Source organism: Pezoporus wallicus, unplaced genomic scaffold (genome assembly GCF_028554395.1).
Source record: "Pezoporus wallicus isolate ANWC-B61680 ecotype Strahan unplaced genomic scaffold, APGP_CSIRO_Pwel_v1 contig_787, whole genome shotgun sequence".
Taxonomy (NCBI): Eukaryota; Metazoa; Chordata; class Aves; order Psittaciformes; family Psittacidae; genus Pezoporus; species Pezoporus wallicus.
In genome coordinates this window covers 700,673-718,479 of record NW_026641881.1, presented here as the reverse complement: position 1 = coordinate 718,479, position 17,807 = coordinate 700,673, and the positions used below count along the sequence as shown (strand labels likewise).

The window sequence follows — 17,807 nt, the reverse complement described above, 5'->3', positions numbered from 1 at the left end:
ATATCTACAGTGATAGACCAACTGGCACCCTGACCTCCACGGAACCGAGCTGCGTCTTCTTTGGCTTTAGATGCCCCTCATTTGCACAAATGCTTTTCGAGTTCCCGGTGGCTGTTCCGCGCATTCAGAGGGCGAACAGCCGGCAGCACCAACTGCAAACCCACCTCTCTTCACCAGCCCGCCTGGCGCAGGGCGCTGCTCCCCTCACAGGCTACCGGCAGTCTCCCTGAGCACAGCGCCCCCTAGCGCCCCGCCACTCCCGCGGCAGGCTCGGCCCTCAGGGCACCACGGCGCGCGGCCTCCCACAACGGCTCCGCCGCCACCACCCGCAGCGCGCACGCGCACCCCGCGTACTCCCTCCCCAGGCACCGGCCACCCAGAATCGGGCCGCGGCCCGGTTGGCGGAGCCGCCCCCCACCCGCCGGGCCTGAGAAGGGCGGAGCCTCTCCGAGCGCCCACGGTTACCATGGGCGAGGCGGCGCAGCCCCCGAGGCCCGGGGTCGGCGTGGGGGTGGTGATCACCAGCGCCGCGCACCCCGACTGCGTCCTCCTGGGCAAGAGGAAAGGCCCAATGGGGGCCGGCACCTATCAGCTCCCCGGAGGCCACCTGGAGTTCGGGTAGGAGCCCAGAGACCCCCCATCCCACACCCCCCCCCGCGGCCCCGCCGGTACGCGCGCCGTGTCCTGAGGCGGCCGTGCTGTGCCATGCCTTTCTCTTCCTGCAGGGAAAGCCTGGCCGAGTGCGCGGCGCGGGAAACGCTGGAGGAGGCGGCGCTGCGGCTGCGGAACGTGCGCTTCGCCTCCACCGTCAACTCGTTCTGCACCGCCGCGCGGTACCACTACGTCACGGTCCTCATGAAGGGGGAGGCGGAGCCGGGTGCGGAGCCGCGCAACCGCGAGCCCGAGAAGAACGAGGGTGAGGGGCGGCAGCGTGGGATAGGGGTGCCCGTTGCATCAAAACACACCCTGGAGGTCGGTTTCCTGTTTACGTGTGTGGCCACACGCTGTGACCGACCGAGGGCGGGGGGTGGCTGCTGGCACCTTTATTCCGCAGAGCTGAGCAGACGCTCACTTCTGGTAGAGTCAAGACTTAAGGAAAGTAATGAATTTAAAGTAACTGTGTTGGTAATTTCTGTGCAGTCCGTCCGGACTTGCAAAGGCGGAATTGTTACATGATTATCGTACAATCACAGAATAGTTTGGGTTAGAAGGGACCTTAAAGTGCATCCAGTTCCAACCCCTCCTGCCCTGGGCAGGGACACTTTCCACTAGACCATGTTGCTCCAAGCCCCGTCCAACCTCGCCTTGAACACTGCCAGGGATAGGGCAGCCACAGCTTCTCTGGGCAACCTGTGCCAGTGCCTCACCACCCTCACAGGGAAGAGCTTCTTCCTTATATCTAAGCTAAATTCTAAATCTCCCCTCTGCCAGTTTAAAGCCATTCCCCCTTGTCATATCTCTACATGCCCTTCTAAAAGGTCCCTCTCCAGATTATTTGTAGGCTCCCTTTAGTCACTGGAAGCTGCTTTAACATGTACCCTGAGCCTTCTCCAGCCTGAACAAGCCCAACTCTCTCAACCTGTCTCTGTAGAAGAGGTGCTCCAGCCCTCTGAACATCTTGATGGCCCTCCTCCATACTCACTCCAGCAGGTCCACATCCCTCTTGTGTTGGGGACCCAAGCTGGAAACAATACTGCAGGTGGGGTCTCAGGAGAGCAGAGTAGAGGGAGAACCACCTTCCTTGACCTGCTGGTCACACTCCTTTTGAATCAGTCCAGGATATTGTTGGTTTTCTGTGTTGCAAGTGCACATTATTTCATTCTCTGGCTTTTTCTTTTTCCTTTTTTTTTTTTTTTTATTTTTTCCCTGCAGGTTGGGAATGGGTTAAGTGGGATGAATTTCCTCCAGCAGATCAGCTGTTCTGGGCCTTACGCTGTTTAAGAGAGCAAGGTTACAATCCCTTTACAGAAGAGCTTGATCATCTGAAGGGGTACACAGGAAGTCACCAACTGGGGTAAAAAATAATGGCACATGATGTAACAAGCCAAATGAAAGACATGCTTTTTGGTGTAAAAGAGAAAAGGATACCTCATGTTCTCTCTGCCCATGTGAATATACCACCCTTTCCAAAGCCAAAAGGATGCCAGATGTTTCAGTGCTTTGACTGTATTTCATGTGACAGTTGTCTCTCGTTCCACAGCTATTTCTAGCTGTTGTGGTTAACAGTGACTGTTTTCTTTTATATAAATCTCAGAGTGTTTTATCTGGTTAATCTTTATATGGAAGAGCAGCAGAAGTCAGAGCAGAAGTTAGAGAAACATACTCCCTTGGTAACAGTTGCAGCATCAGGCTCAAGAGGAACTTTTTTTAAGACAGTGTCCTGCTATGTAAAACTTCTTTGTGTATCATGCTGCTTTCCTTGTAATTGTAAATAATTAATTATAAATCTTGGACAAATTTTTAAACTTAGCCTTGTCTTGTAGCTTCAGTTAAGATACTGTCATGAACAGAAGTCACGTTCTACAGACAATGCCTCATTCTGCAGACAGTATATACTTGAAAGAGTACTACAAACATGAAAAGGATTGTCAATATTAATGATGAAAGGTTTATTGCAGGGGGTGAAGATTCCCCTGTCCTTCTTGCCACCCTCTTTCCTTACAGGGTTCTGTTTGCAGCCTCAGTTACATTAAAATTTACCTGAAGAAGTGTTCCAGATCTCTACAGTTGATCTTAATTCCTGATCAGGTTACTAAACTCTTAATAGTTCAATTAGAACTATTAGAACTGGAGAGGTGCCTAAAGTGTTCTGCTAGGCTGAACACAAATAAGCTGACACAAATACCATCACACAAACCAATCTTGATTGATAGGTGTAGCTCTACAGTAGACAGCCATACTTTGGGGCTAAAGAGGGTTGTAGATTCTAAACAGCACAGTCAGCATAATTCTGTATGGCGGCTGGATTTGATAGAATTGTTAATTTTCAGTTTGATGTGATGAAATGATTGAACACAGGCAATGAAATCATGACATACAAAAATTTGTGCAAAACCAATGAGTTTATATTTTTAATTTTTCCAGGATCTGTAACCAGATTTGATTCTTTTCCTGCTGTAGTTCATTAGAACATCAGCAATTCATTTTAGGATATGACTTTTTAAAAAAATCACTAATTGCCTCATTTTTTTCTTTTTGGGCTTCTTTTAAAACACAGGTTTTGTCTGTTTCCAACTGTTGCACAAAATGTTCTGAGATAACTTTAGTTTCTTTTGAATAAAACATAAGCACAATATTTAAAGATTAAAATTGTCTAAAATTATGAATTGACTTGTCAGTTCTTAAAATAAATGAGCTTGAATGATTTAGAGCTCAGAGATGGCTCTTTTTCCTGAGAAGCAGAGTGATATGAGGTGTAAGAATGCTGCTTAATTATTGCAAGCCTCCTTGCTTAGAGTGTGAAGTATTAACTACATGCTACTTAGGACATATTCTTTCTCTGAAGTGAATAAAGAAGATAATGTTATAAAGCAGTTTTGAAATGGGGAATATCACTGAAAATTCCTTTACCGCTGTATCTTTGTAGAAAGCTTTTTTTTTTCTATTCAAAAGTGGAGGTTTTCTTCTTGAAAGCAACTTTATGTACACTGAAAATTATTCCATTCAGCTGTCAACAAAGAGGCTGTAGGAAGAGCTGACAGATGTCATGCCCATCTGTCTCAAAGACTAAACAGGAAAAAAAAAATTACCATTATTTAATATGATCTAGTGCAATTTTAAATTTTAGAAGGCATTTGGCTCCTGATGGGGAAACAGGGGTCACTGTAGAATGGTCTGTCATACAATAAATATTTTGATACCATTAATGGTTATATTCATTCTATCTGTTGTAAGTACACAAGCAATTACTGAAATGAGGACACAAACAGTATCACCATATGTCAGGGCTTTTGCATCCTTTCTAAGTGGACTGATGAAACTACTACAGTGCACTACTGCAACCAGCTGTCAGCAATCCCTAACTTAAGTAACTTGGTTTGTATGTATCATGCATTTGTACTTTTTTTTTCCCCAGGAATTTTGATTCTCAATAATTTTTTTGCTGCTAAGGCTCAGTGTTCTCAACTAAATGTTATGTTTACTTTGATTTTTGGTACATTTGCTAAACAGTAAAATCTGTTGGGTACACATTTAAGCCACTTAATAAGAGAACACAAATATGGTTTGCTTAACTTCCTGTAATAGACAAAATTCACCTAAAATAGCATTGTAGTTATCCAGTATTGAGAAAAATACTCCTGAACAGCATATGGTTTGGAGCACTGATGGAAAGAAACTCATTAGGATGTATCTTATACCCAGAGTCTGATTTTATGCTAAGTGAACTGTGTGCAGAGTTGTTGTCTTACCTGTTTCTTAGATGTAACACCACACTGGTCCCATTTGGTCCCTTTTAATCCTTCAAGACTAACAAGCAACCCAGGAGAAAAAAAAAAAAAAGTGTTCATTGCTTCTGTTCATCCTTATGTCTGGAAACAAATCGCCCACCTCCACAGTGAATCACACGATAAAGCCATGTAAGAGTTTTGGGTAGACTGTACATTACACTTCCCATCACTATTAATTATCTCTATTTGTATTTCATGCCAAGAAAAGTATGTTCTTACAAATGAGAAGACAAGAGACTAGTGACCTGTGGCTGTGTCGTAAGATGTGTTGAGAGACGGGCATTTAGGGAAGAAAATACTAATCCCACGGTACAAAGCATTGAGAAGCTGAATTTTGCAATATTGTGTATGATTCTGGTCACACATGTTTAAGAAAAAACAATGTGAACGAGAACAGGGGTAGCCAAGATTAACTAGAATGATTGACATGGGGCAGGTGTATTTGAGTTAACATGAATTAAAAATTCATCTTAATATAGTCCTCTTACGAAGACATTGGGGATAAACTCCAAAGAAGAAAAACAGGATACTAAACAAAAGTCAAAATATATATTTATATGAAAAACTTCAGACTGCAGAATAGAAGTGAAATTTTAGTAACTCTAAAAATACTTCCAAAAGGAACAGCTGAGACAAAACCAAATTCCCAATTTCTCTTAAAGACAAAAATGCACTGCCCCATATGCTACTGAACCTGACGTCCTTTTCATGTCTACATCCTTACGGGATTTGTATGTCTGTTGATCATATGTGGCAGCATTACTGACAGCAATACTTGGAAGATTCTCCGAACAAACAATGAAGTACCTGATTTATCAGATACTTCCTGTGAGAAATCTACAAAATGGCAGTGTGGAGTAAATTTGTGATCTGTCCTTCAGGAAGCCTCACTGCAGGGCAGAAACCTGTAACTGCCATGAGCAACAGTTCACATTAGTTTCTGATCTGATCAGAGGTTTACTTAAGAGGAAAGCAGCCATTGTAAAATAACTCCTTCAGCGAAACAGACCAGGGAAAGCAAAGCCAAGTGCCTTTGGAAAGATGAAAGAACATTGTAGCTGAGGCAGGAAATGCAACTGCTGAAGTAAACAAATCAGCAGGTTCAAAGAACTGAAAAATTATAGACAAGAATCTATGAGTACTTTGAACTGGAAGGAGCTGAACCTGCAGTGTGCCCCAAGCATGTCATCTCCAGGGGCCCAGGATGCTTAACCAGAAGCCTTGCAAATGGATGGGCAGTCCACATGGCTGCCTCAGGGTCTGCCCAGTTATGCATGTACCTGGCAAACCTCAGCTGAAAAGTGCAGGCTCTCAGTTCGTGACTCCTCAGCTGCTTCTAATACTGACTTGGCATTTTGCAAAGGGGAAAAATGAGTACAAGCTTCTGAAACTCCAGAATTCAACCACATACTGGGATAAAATGTGATGAGTACTGAAGTTACACAGTAACTCATTCAAGATTTAAGTCTGCAAAAAGAAACGAGAAGTTAGATCAAAGCTAAGTTTATTTATGACAAATCATTATATATTACAATAATTACAAACTTTTTTCCTTACACCTTATTCCCATGTTTTTGTTCTTGGCTCAAAAACATGGATTTAGGCAGTGACAAAAAAAAAAAAGGTATTAAAATTATAAATGTCATGTCTCATTTCTGTGCCATAGAAAAGGCTATCATCAAAAGAGTAAAGTTACTAACGTACATGGGGATTCCCCTTACACCTTTTTTCCCAGGAACTTTTGTCATCTAATGTATAGTAAACATATATATATATACACACCATGTCTCTTGCAAACATACACATTCACACATTTACATAATCGCTGGAAATGTGACATCTCTCCTCCAGCAGAAAGCTCCCAGTCATTTTACTTGAATATCTAATGCAAAAAAATATTCTAAAAAGTCCATGATTTATAAATTAGTCACCCTATTTCTGAGCCAGCTGTTATCTTCTCCCTACACAGGGCCACCAGTGTAATAAAAGGATATTGTGTCTTATGATGAACAGCACCCAACCTACCTTTACCACAGGAAAGGTCTACTAGGGATACTGTCCCTCTTGTACCTAGTCTGAGTCACTACTGCTGCTTGAGGAGTCTGTTGACATAACTTCTACATCATCTTCATTCTCTTTATTGTGTCCTGGAGGCTCCAACATGAAGTCATTACTATGATTAGGAGGTAGCATGTTCATTGACATATCACTTGACTGCCAAGGATACTGAGGAGCCAGCACATCTGGAAAAAAAAGGGGCCTTATCAAACAATCAGCTTTGTATATCAACAAATGCAACAAGACAGCCCAGCCAGAACTCCAGTTTAAAATTCATCTTAAAATCCTTCCTGAATTCTGGACAGTTGAAACCCTCCATCACTGTAAAAGCCTACGCTGCCTGAGAGGCCCATTTATGTAGATGGCTCTTGACATCTCATCACTCCTCTTCAAAACAGTATATATGCATACAGAGCTTTTCACCTTCAAAGCACAGTTTGAACTGCCTTAACGCTCACAACCACTGGCAGTAATGAAAATGATCACCCTCTGTCAGTATGCAAAAATAGATGAAAATATTAGATTAAAAAAAAAACTAAAACCTTAAGCTAGACTAGAAATTCAAAATAAAAGGTTTTATCCAAATTTCACTGAAAATACCTTGGTTATCATTTTTCCAACAGCAAATATGGCATACCAAGAGCAAAGGAGATGAGGGTCCTACTACAAAACCAGGGCCACAGAGATACTTGAAGTGGGAATGCCCCACTGTGCCCCAGCGAGGCCAGCTTCAGTTACCTCTGACTTCTCTCCCCTCTGGCTGTTTCTTCTCTTCTACAACTTGCAAAATCATTACACACTGTACTCCCTACCAACCCACCCTCCTCCCACACTTCTTAGTCTCTTCCTTCCTTGCCCCCCACAAACAGTTCCCATTTCAAAGCTGCACTATGCATCTATATGCCATTTCTTCTCCCTTCTTTTTAGTTTATGCTCCTACTGCTGTGCTTCTTTTCCACTTACTACCAGGCACCACAGCTAAGACTATCCCATAGAAGAAACCAGCTATCTCCACTTACATCAAGAATTAAAAATAATTAGGTAGTCAGAAGTGAACAAAAACCCATGCACATGTTACTTTGAGTACAGAAAAACAGTGCACTCTCTAAGCAGGGGGGTCATCTATGGGTGATGTATTCTCACTCAGGTGCTATCTAACTCAGAAGTCTCCACACACATAGTAGCTTCTGATCTTCAAGTTCTCCACGTATGAACTACAGTTACAGTTCCCTAATACCAGATGCATTACCTACCTGTACAAATCTGACCCACCAGCAGATACCACAGCAGAATGCAGCCTTTGTGCTAGTTCTGTGACAGCTTTAGGAAGGCCAACAACAGTACAAGGTGGTCTCATACCACCTCTGGTGAAGTTAAACAACTTTATTTGAACCAGCTGAGAATAAAAGCCAGTGTTCTACATTCTGTGGCCATACTTCAATGCTGGAACCAGTCCATTATTAAACCAGGCTGAATGTATGTGCTAAGCAGCCTCCAAGTTTTCAGGCTACCAAGCAGCGCAGTGGCTGGCTTGCACACTCACTAAGGACTCAATAACCCAGTATCTCCCTGCAAAAGTCTCTAGAAGAGCTAAATCCCATAATGGGCATTCTCAGGACATGCCTCCACACACCAACAGACGCAGGATCCCTATACAAAATGCTGAAAAGTAGGGCAAAAGAAAGTAGGGCAGCCTCTACTTTCTTTCAAATGAAGTTTTGACGTTTCTTTTTACCTGTTAGTCTAGTAATTAAGAGGATTTCCCCTGACATAGGAAATACAGATTCAAATAACAACTTTACTTAGGTGTATAAATCCCACATTTTCCAGCTTCTCAAGGAAAAGTCCTGAAGAGTGGGCTTTTGGTTCTTACAGAGACACAACTCAAAAGTAAAAGGAGCAAATCTGCATCCTCTGAGGCAGAGGAGCCAGCCAGAATGGCCTCTACTGAAACTTAAGCAAATAAATGCTCAAACTCCATGAGGAAAACACAACCTTAACTTGTACTCTGACCATGTTTGAGAAGAACAGAAAAGGTAGTACATGGGCCCATCCTCAGCATTTTCCTGGTGGGCTGCTATAGACAGATGTCAGGGTCCCACTCCTATTACCTCACTGACCCATTTTATCCAAGGCCAGAGGTTTAGAAAGCAAGATGGTGCAGAACTTCAAGGCACTTCCTAAGAGGTGATAATAGCATTAGAGAGATTATGAGAAACACTAAATCCAAGTTTACTATTTCTCCAATGGAGTCATAGTACAGAGGTTTTTAATGTACTTAGTACAATTTTTGAAAACAAGCTTTCCAGACCACCTGAAAGTGGCTTAACAGTCAGGTAAGAACTGTTACAGCTCTATGAAACTAAGAATCATCCACAATTTAGTCTAACCATGGTAGATTAATGCTGCACAGGTACAGAATCACTGGATTCTTGATTCAGTTACTATAATTTAGTGCTAAATTCTATTTTAGCATGAATGAATGAATTCCACTACAGTCAATGGAAGTGCCCATTTCCCTAAGCAATTAAGGTAAGGGACTATAAAGCCCAATTCCTACACTCAAGGTACTACCTCACAAGCTGTCCTTTGCAGCATCTTTTCAATCCAGAATTTCTAAGCAAAGAGTCTTGCTATATGCAGCATAGACTTAAAGGAAAGTAGCGGGTGACAATAAACTTTTCTTCCAAATACAGCTTTCACAATCCCATACTTTGTCATCACTACTAAGAAAAGATTGCTTTGGAAATGCTGCTTTCTAATATCATTCGATATCACTTAATTTACAGCAATTTAAGTGAATTGAAGGGTAATTCAGTGACTTTTGCTTACACTTAGCTGTAGTGTCTGCAGTATGATTTAACATGAAGTAAAATTTATGCAATTTGTAAATGTTAACTCTATTTACTACATGATCGCTGCTAGGGAACACCACTGGCCATAATTTTCATTATCTTTACTCTGATTTGCCTTTGCAAATGTATAATTGCTATGACTGTACAAGGAACAAAGAAAAACAAACAAAACAGTTTTTCTCTTACCTGGCAGTCTGCCCGCAGCAAGTGCATCCCCTGGTAAGTGTCCATTAACTCCATTGGTGGATGGGTTGTTCATCTGACCCAAGAGACCACTCCTCATTTCCAGATCTGTAGGATATGGCCTACGTGGGTCCCCTTTAAAAAAAAAAAAGAAAAGGAATGTTTTTAAATATTTAGCAATTGTCTTGCAGACATTAACTTTTTCTTCAGTGCCTAGTTTCCTGACCAAAGAAACCATACTCTGATTGATTAGATCAGCAATGAGCATCACATCTGTTTTGTTAAAATCCAAGTCTGTGCCTTTCACTGAAGACTTTTCTTGTTCATTCAGACCTGGCAAAAAAGCACATTAAAAAAGCCACAACAACAAAAAAAAAAAAAAACAAAAACAAAACAACCAAAAAAACCCCATGTTTAGAGGATATCTTTGCTTTCCCTGCTATTTCACAGCTAAACAGCAAGGGCAGGAATTGGAAAACAAAAACAAAAAACCTTCACTTTCTCATTTTGGGCAAGAAGGATAGTCCTGAAAATTGAAACCTGACATGATGGAAGCCCTGCTTCCGACTCTACTGATTACTAACATCCTCTGAAAAGAGTATTATAAGGGGCATAAGGGAAAATAACTAAGCACATGGAAAAGCCTTCAACATACTTGGTTCTAACTTACAATTGGGGCCAACATTCCACGGAAAAAAGCAAACAAAGAGCAGAGGAGAGCAGTCAGTTAATGGAATGTGAAGTTTCATAGCCTTTTGAAGATGTACATAACAAAGTCTACAGGACTTTGGATATCTATTTTCATTGAAAATATAAGCTAGAAAAGGTGAAAACAATGTTATTCTAATAAACCCCGGTGTTTATCATTGTATAAAAGCATTGTAAGAAAAGGTATGCTTCATTATAAAAAAAAACCTGTTGCCATAAACATGATGGTTACCTGGTACCCATGTGAGAGGGGCACACACAGCATTGCTAGCACTGATCCTATGGGCATATTTAATTATTTCTTCAGAAGAAATGGCACCTGGAAGAATGGAAGAGAAGTTACTATATTCACAAGAGGCTGCATCATTTAATTATTTCAGAATACTGGGCATTAATAGCTAGAAGATTGGGAAGGTAATTTTGTCAAACATTAAGAGCATGTTTCAAATGCAGTGACTACTTAGAGGATTCTTAGACCATGCAAGGCTGACCTTTACAGTGAACTGATTTTACAGCCACAAGTTCACTACACTTTTAATGGCAACAGATCTTTAACGCTGTGAAAAACACAAACCAATCTCTTCAGCAGTGTACTTGACAAGCACAATTTGTAAGAAACTTTTAGCACCTGCTTTATTATGGAATTTTCTGTAGTAAAGAAATTTTTTGTTGGTTTAATAATTGTAGGGCATACATGTAGCAGCCCTTCTAAATATGTGCATGTATTACAGTAACATAAGCTTAATGAAATGCCTTGATTTTTTTAGATAAAAAAGGTGTAACAAGATGATGAAAGACACGTAAAAAAAAACCAAACCCAAACATTAAGAAAATGCCTCCCCCAAAAAAACCCAAAGAAGTAAGTTTCACTTGGTAAGTGCCATAATGTCAGAAATTGTTACAGGTACAACCAGTACCACTAGCTAGCCAGTCTTTCAAATACAGTGCATGCGTACACAAAGCATTCTCTTCCTTTCCTCAGCAAACCTGCTGAGGCAATTTGGTGAGAGGCAGCTGCGTAACCAGACAGACTATTATCAGTCCAAGAAGAGTGCTGAGACAGTTCAATTCAAGACATATTTGCCACCAAAAAAATACTAATTCCTGCCTTTATTCTGTTTATAGGTTCATAATGAAATGGAAATTTGTTTACACACAAAGCACCTGAAATCTGTAATAGTAGATGAAAATAAATAAAATAACACTAACTCAAGCTCATGAGCAACTTTGTTTACAATTGCATTTACCTAGGATGTATGATCATGGATACCCACCTTTTCTTGCTTTTTCAATTGATTTCAGCTTTTCCTTTGCTTGATAAACAGCTGTTGCCTAGTTGTAAAAAAAAAGAATAATAAAAAAATGAAACAAACCAAACCTTCAAAGCATTTTTAATTTCTAAACTACACAAAGTCAGCTTCATGAATAAAACCCTTGCGTTTAATTGCATTTTAAGAAAGAAACTGTTCAGTGAACATTTTCAAAATATACAGAAATAAAGTAGGTTTGGAAGAAAATTAGCATTATAAACCAAAACTGAATACCATGATAACTAAAGAGAATTTGACTACTGAAAAATAAAGCCAAACCACTAAGCTTTTATGAAGTTTTAAATATTTAAATCTTCTCAAACACAACACCACTTCCTCCAGAGCCACCTTTTCACAAGTAGATTCTCAAAAGCAAGCACATCATTATGAACTTACCAGTATGTGCTCTGCTTCTTTTAGTTGTTTCTGCAGCTGCTGAATATCATTATCCCTCTTTTCTACTACCTTTTCTAAAAGCTGCATTTCATGATGGATTTTCCCCTGATCAACTGCCAGCTTCATTAGCTCTTGAAACTCTCCATCTCTCTGAATCAGCAGTTCCAGGATCTATTGAACAAGAGTTTTGCAGAACTTTTAATTTAGCCAGAGTAACAATACACCCTCAATCAGGCTGTAAAGAAGAGCCACTGACATTCATAGAGTATTTCTGTTTGCATGAAAATGAAACAAAATTTCTTCCCTCTGTTTGCAAAAGCAGCCTAAGAAGCATACATCAAAATGAACAAACAAACAAGCAAACAACATGAGGACCAAGAATGCCTTTGTAGTGGGGCCAAAACCTAATCATCACCGTTAGCTATGCTCAGCACAGACAAGAACAAAGGGAGAAAGAGAGTGGTGGTCGGGATATAGAAGCATTGTGCTTACACAAAGAAATACAGTTTAGAAAGTCAGCTTACCTGGGTCTCCTCTCCTGGTTGTGGAAGCTTCTGGTTTCTTGAAATTGCCAAAATTTCAATTAGCTCCCTGAAAGGAAAACTCAAAATTGGTGTTTGCACAATTTTCTAGGTCATTATTTGTAAATCACAAGTCATCCCCAAACTGTCAGTGTACTGATATCATTACAAGTATATGCATGGACTTGAGTATTTTATAGTACAGTGTTGGCAAGGATTTCTTAACTAAGAGTAATTCTATGAATAGTTTCATGATTGAAGCACATTTTCTTTGTTCTTTGAGCTCATGAAGCACTTGTACATTTATACTCAATAAATGTGCTGAGTTCCTGCCAAACTACGCAAGACAAACAGAAGCTGAAAGAAGAAGCAGCACAATAAGCCACATTCATATCCTACTTATACTGCCTTTGTTTGTTGTAAGAGGGTGTGAAAGTTGTCCTCACCATTTTAGTTCTCTGTTTTTTCTCCATTTTTTTTCCCAAACAGAGCAAGTTTCACACTTGGGCTTAGAGCAATTAAGTCTACACTTTCAAGCACCTAAAGAGTTTGCTGTGAAACTACTTTTACTACAAGTATTTCTACAATAGTGTATTAGTTGTATATCAAACACATAGAAATACAATTTAAAAAGCTAATAATGTTCAGATGCTTGGTTAGAAGTGCTTCTCAAACTAACATCTTGATCACACTTCCAGGTACCCATTTACTTTGTCACCATTCTGAAAAGCCATCAAGAACCTTGGAGGGAACTCACTAAGCAACAAGACCACAACATAAAAAGGCATTTCTGTAAACTCAGCAAACTTATTTGGCTTCTAATGGCATGAGTAACTGTCTATCTGAGGACACTGTCCTTGGAACAGATTCTCTGCTTGTTTCAGTGCAAACAGCTGAGTGGGATGTATGACTCATTCAGCACTGGGGCCAGAACCTTAAAATGAAAATAGGTGCTTGTTAAAATACCTGAAAAAGCGCCTCACTACTAAAGCTCTGAGTAACTTGTTGGCCTATGTCTCTTGGTCACTCCTGAATACTAAAATGATTTTACACAGCTAGATAATAAAGAAAGTTGTCATTATCACTAAAGCTTTATTCTACCTTACCAACCACTGAGCAGTAGCAAACAAAATGTTATGAGTAGATCAGCTACCACCACCAAAGCTGGTGGCATGGAGGGTTGTAATTCTGCTATGTGTTAGCCAGAAAATACACAGACACAGATTCAAAACTATGCAAAGGCTACAGACTGTTGCTTAATGTTTGCCCATACCAGCAAACCAGTATCATGACTGGGAAAGGCCTAGCTCCACAGTGCTGCAACAGTTTGCTGGTCAATAGGCAGATTCACTAAATATTTTTGAGGGTTGCTCGGGATTCATTATTGTAGAATAGTCCAAATGGTCTAAACGGTCCCAAGATTAAAAAGAAAACCATTAAAAAAACACAACAAATAAAGAGCAATGGGATTTTATTTCTTTCTCTACAAACACATGTTCTCTAGCAACCCATATGTCACAATAAAATCTAAACCTGAAAATAAAACTTATTAAGAAAACAAGATCAACTGACCAATGTATTTTCCTTGTTGTACCAGGGGTAATCATACAGAGTGAGCCAGCCGCATAAACAGTGTGGGTTATTCCATGTGAAAAAGTTTTCCTAAGCTCCTACTCCCTCGAGAGGAGGAAAATGACTAGGAAACAGTTTAATTGCACTCTACAACAAACACGGTGGTCAGCCTGGGGGAGGGTCATCGGAACGGCCTCAAAGAGCATGGAAAAAGTATCTGAAAATTACTCCAAAGGCAAGCTCTGCAGCCTACTTTAACACTAATGCTGGCAATGACCAGAACGGCTTGAGTCATGCAACACCATCTACAAATTTCTGAGTTAAACATAATTTTTAGTGACTAATAAAAAGCCTAAAATCTAAGGGGGAAGGGGAGGGAGATGTGCGCATGCAAGCATTTCCCAGGAAACGCAGATTGTCAAGCAAGACAGCAAATTAGGTGGTAGAATGCTCTAAGAGTAACAGCATGCTCTCCTGCTCTAAGAAATAAGGCACTCTGGGGTAAAAGCTGCGGAGGAGAACACAGTGCCGGACCAACTCCCTCCCCTCCCGCAGGAGCCGGCCTGGGGACTGCAGGAGAGCCTAGAAGCGCGTGCACACGGGCCTGGCGCTGCTCTCGCCCCGCACACCAGCGAGAGGTCGGGTCAGGCCGGGCAGGGCCAAATCGATTCTACTCGATTCCCCCAGCCCAACCCCAGGGACACCCGCTCCTCCCGCCGCCCTCATCGGAGGCTCCACGGACGCTCAGCGACGAGCTCCGTCACCTCACCTCACCTCACCCCACCCCACCCCCGGCGCCCAGCCGCCACCCGGGGCCCTCCCATCCGAACACAGGGGCACAGCGCGGTACCTGGCCAAGAGCTCGAGATCCTCCAGCGCCGCCAGAAGCCGCTCCCGGGTGCTGCTGCGCTCCCCTCCACCACCCCCGGCCGCCGCAGCCGAGGCCGCCGCCATCACGACCCCTGTCACGAGCCCGACCCAGAACCACTTCCTCAGCTGCGGCGCCAGGCCGCGAGGGCGCCAGGCCGGCCAGCACCCCCGTGCGGCCAGGCTGCGAACGGCAGCCGGTGGCGGCTGACGCATGCGCAGGTGGGCCCGGCAGTTGCAGGGTGGTTCCTCCCTCAGCCCGGGCGGGAATGGCAGTGGGCTCACCTGAGGCCCTGGAGGAGGAAGGTCGGGTGGCAGTGGGGACACGGGACGTGCATGTCTCACAGAGCCGTGGGTGTGCGGGGAAAGGAGGTCACATCTCCCTCAGTGAGGCCAGATGCGTTCTTGTGAAAGCCCCCTCCTGGAGCTGGGTCGTTACACAGCAGGGGTCTGCGCTTGTTGCTGTTCTGGATGCATATCCAGTCCCCGGATTTCCACAGAAGAGCCTCTAAATGAGATTCAGATGTACGCTAAAAACACAGAAAACTAAACGGCAGGAAAAAAGGGTTTGTGACTAAATTGAGTCTGAAGTTTTTTAACTTAAATTTTGACAGCCATGATAGACCAGTGTCCCTCAGGTGCTTTTTATCAGAAGGAGGATGAACTACCAGCTAAAGAAAGTTAGTGAAAATGTAATAAAACCCCGGAGCTTTAAATGAGCACCAATAGCTGTGATCTAGGCTCCGTTTCCCACTGGTGACAGGAGCCATGACCTGCCTGACACGCTGATGCTGTGACTGCAGACGTGTCCAGCTGTGGAGGCTAAAGGCAGCTTTGCATCCACTACAGAGGCCTGCACACGGTGATGGGGCAGGTAACGGATGCAAATCCTGCCAGAGTTTCAGCTTTAGCTAAAAAGTACCATGTTTTTCTTGTTAATGTTGCTGTCTATGGGCTGGCGCTGTAAACAGGCCTCTAACCCTGGGTGGGGTCACAGAGAAGCCAGTGGAATTTTTTATGTTCATGAAGGTTTCAGTAATGTGAAGAGGTTCGGAGAGAAGCCAGGGTGAGGGCAGATGAGGGAGCACAAAGGAAAACTAATCTGGGGCCAGGGTTTATAACCAGGGCAATCGCTTCCACAGAAGGGCAATGAGTCCCCAGATCCCATGTCCTGCTGCCGGCAGGCGGCTGCAAAACCTGCCAGCAAACAGCAATTCTCTCCTGATTAGAGCAAGCACTAGATGAATGATAACACCCCGCTGACTGCGCTGGTATTTACCCCGATTATCTTTTTACCCTCTGCAAAGTATGTCCCTGAGAAATTTACGCTTCTTTAAAAAAAAAAAAAAAAAGAAAAGGCAAGAAACTCATTAGCTGGTGATTCTTTTAATTGTGGTTTAAAGAAACGATTCAGCACAATGAGATTTATGATAAAGCAATGTGATTTGGCAGCCCTGAGAAGATAACTCTGCCAACAGGAGTTACTTAAAATTCATTTACAATATACAACAACCTTCAGCGTTCTGATTGTAGATAGTTTGTGAATTCTGTTTAAACTACATAACAGATAACATATCATCAAATAATCCTGCCCTTTAAATAACTTTTGGTTGCTTTTTTGTTTGTTTTTCCCCTATGTTTCTGTGATTTTGTTCAAAGAAAGATGTAATTGGTGATGCTGTCTGGTTGTGCATCCAGTTCACTGATTTGTGTCTGTATGGGTGCATAAACAGAAAGAAATAGCAATTTTGAAAACAAAGCCGTCCTTCCTTTATATCATTTTCTTCCTCATATCCATGTTGACATCTGAATTATCTAGACCTGCAAGTACTTCTGATATATTCTGGGGCCGTAATACTACCAGATCAGGGTGAGGAAGTTGACGAGGCCTTCTACAGGCAGCTGAGAGCGGCCTCACAGTCACAGGCCGTGGTCATCGTGGGGGATTTTAACTTCCCTGATGTTTGCTGGAAGGACCACTCAGCAACCCAGCCACAGTCCAGGAGGTTCCTCCAGTGTATGGATGATAACTTCCTCCTGCAAATGGTGGATGAGCCAACCAGGAGAGGAGCGCTGCTGGATCTCATCCTCACTAACAAGGAGGGTCTGGTCGAAGCAGTAAGGGTTGAGGGCTGCCTTGGTTGCAGCAACCATGAGATGGTGGACTTCAGGATCTTGTGTGGTAGGACTAGTAGAATACCAAGTAGAATTGCAACCCTGGACTTTAGCAGGGCAAACTTTGGCCTTTTCAAGCAATTGCTAGGGGAAATCCCATGGGCAAGGCTGTTTGAAGGTAAAGGGGCCCAAGATAGTTGGCTGTCATTCAAGGATTGCTTTTTCCGAGCTCAAGATCGGAGCATCCTGACACGTAGGAAGTCAAGGAAGAGGGCCAGGAGACCTGCGTGGCTAAATAGGGAATTGCTGGGTATGCTCAAGTGGAAGAGGAGAGTTTACAGGTCATGGAAGGAGGGGCTGGCCACTTGGGAGGAATATAAGGCTGCTGCTAGAGGATGTAGGAAGGCAGCTAGGATGACTAAGGCCTCCTTAGAATTAAACCTGGCGAGAGGGATCAAGGACAGCAGAAAGAGCTTTTTCAAATACATGGCAGATAAAACTAACACCAGAGGCAACGTAGGCCCACTGATGAACGGGATGGGTGCCCTGGTGACAGAAGATACAGAGATGGCAGAGTTACCGAATGCCTTCTTTGTCTCTGTCTACTCTGCTGCAGGCAGTCCTGAAGAGCCCTGTACCCCTGAGACCTTAGATGAAGTCAGGTCAATGGAGCGGTTTGCCTTAGTCGATGAGGAATGGGTTAGAAACCAGTTGAGCAATCTGGACATCCATAAATCCATGGGTCCAGATGGGATGCACCCGCGGGTGCTGAGG

At 42.8% G+C, this 17,807-nt stretch overlaps 2 protein-coding genes across 2 annotated transcripts; one reads left to right on the top strand and one right to left on the bottom strand.

Annotated features, from left to right (window-relative positions):
- The first annotated feature begins 361 nt into the window (after positions 1 to 361).
- Positions 362 to 2,254, top strand: NUDT15 (nudix hydrolase 15). The gene is made up of 3 exons (XM_057425637.1): positions 362 to 618; positions 726 to 916; positions 1,873 to 2,254. The coding sequence occupies exons 1-3, from the start codon at positions 467 to 469 to the stop codon at positions 2,016 to 2,018; spliced, it is 489 nt and encodes a 162-aa protein (XP_057281620.1). The 5' UTR covers positions 362 to 466; the 3' UTR covers positions 2,019 to 2,254.
- A 3,604-nt stretch (positions 2,255 to 5,858) lies between these two features.
- MED4 (mediator complex subunit 4) lies at positions 5,859 to 15,037 on the bottom strand. Its single transcript, XM_057425634.1, has 7 exons — positions 14,902 to 15,037; positions 12,483 to 12,549; positions 11,959 to 12,129; positions 11,527 to 11,584; positions 10,485 to 10,571; positions 9,548 to 9,679; positions 5,859 to 6,691 (listed from the first exon to the last, which is right to left on the bottom strand). Exons 1-7 carry the CDS (start codon positions 15,003 to 15,005, stop codon positions 6,519 to 6,521), a joined length of 792 nt encoding a protein of 263 aa, XP_057281617.1. The 5' UTR covers positions 15,006 to 15,037; the 3' UTR covers positions 5,859 to 6,518.
- Positions 15,038 to 17,807: the final 2,770 nt, after the last annotated feature.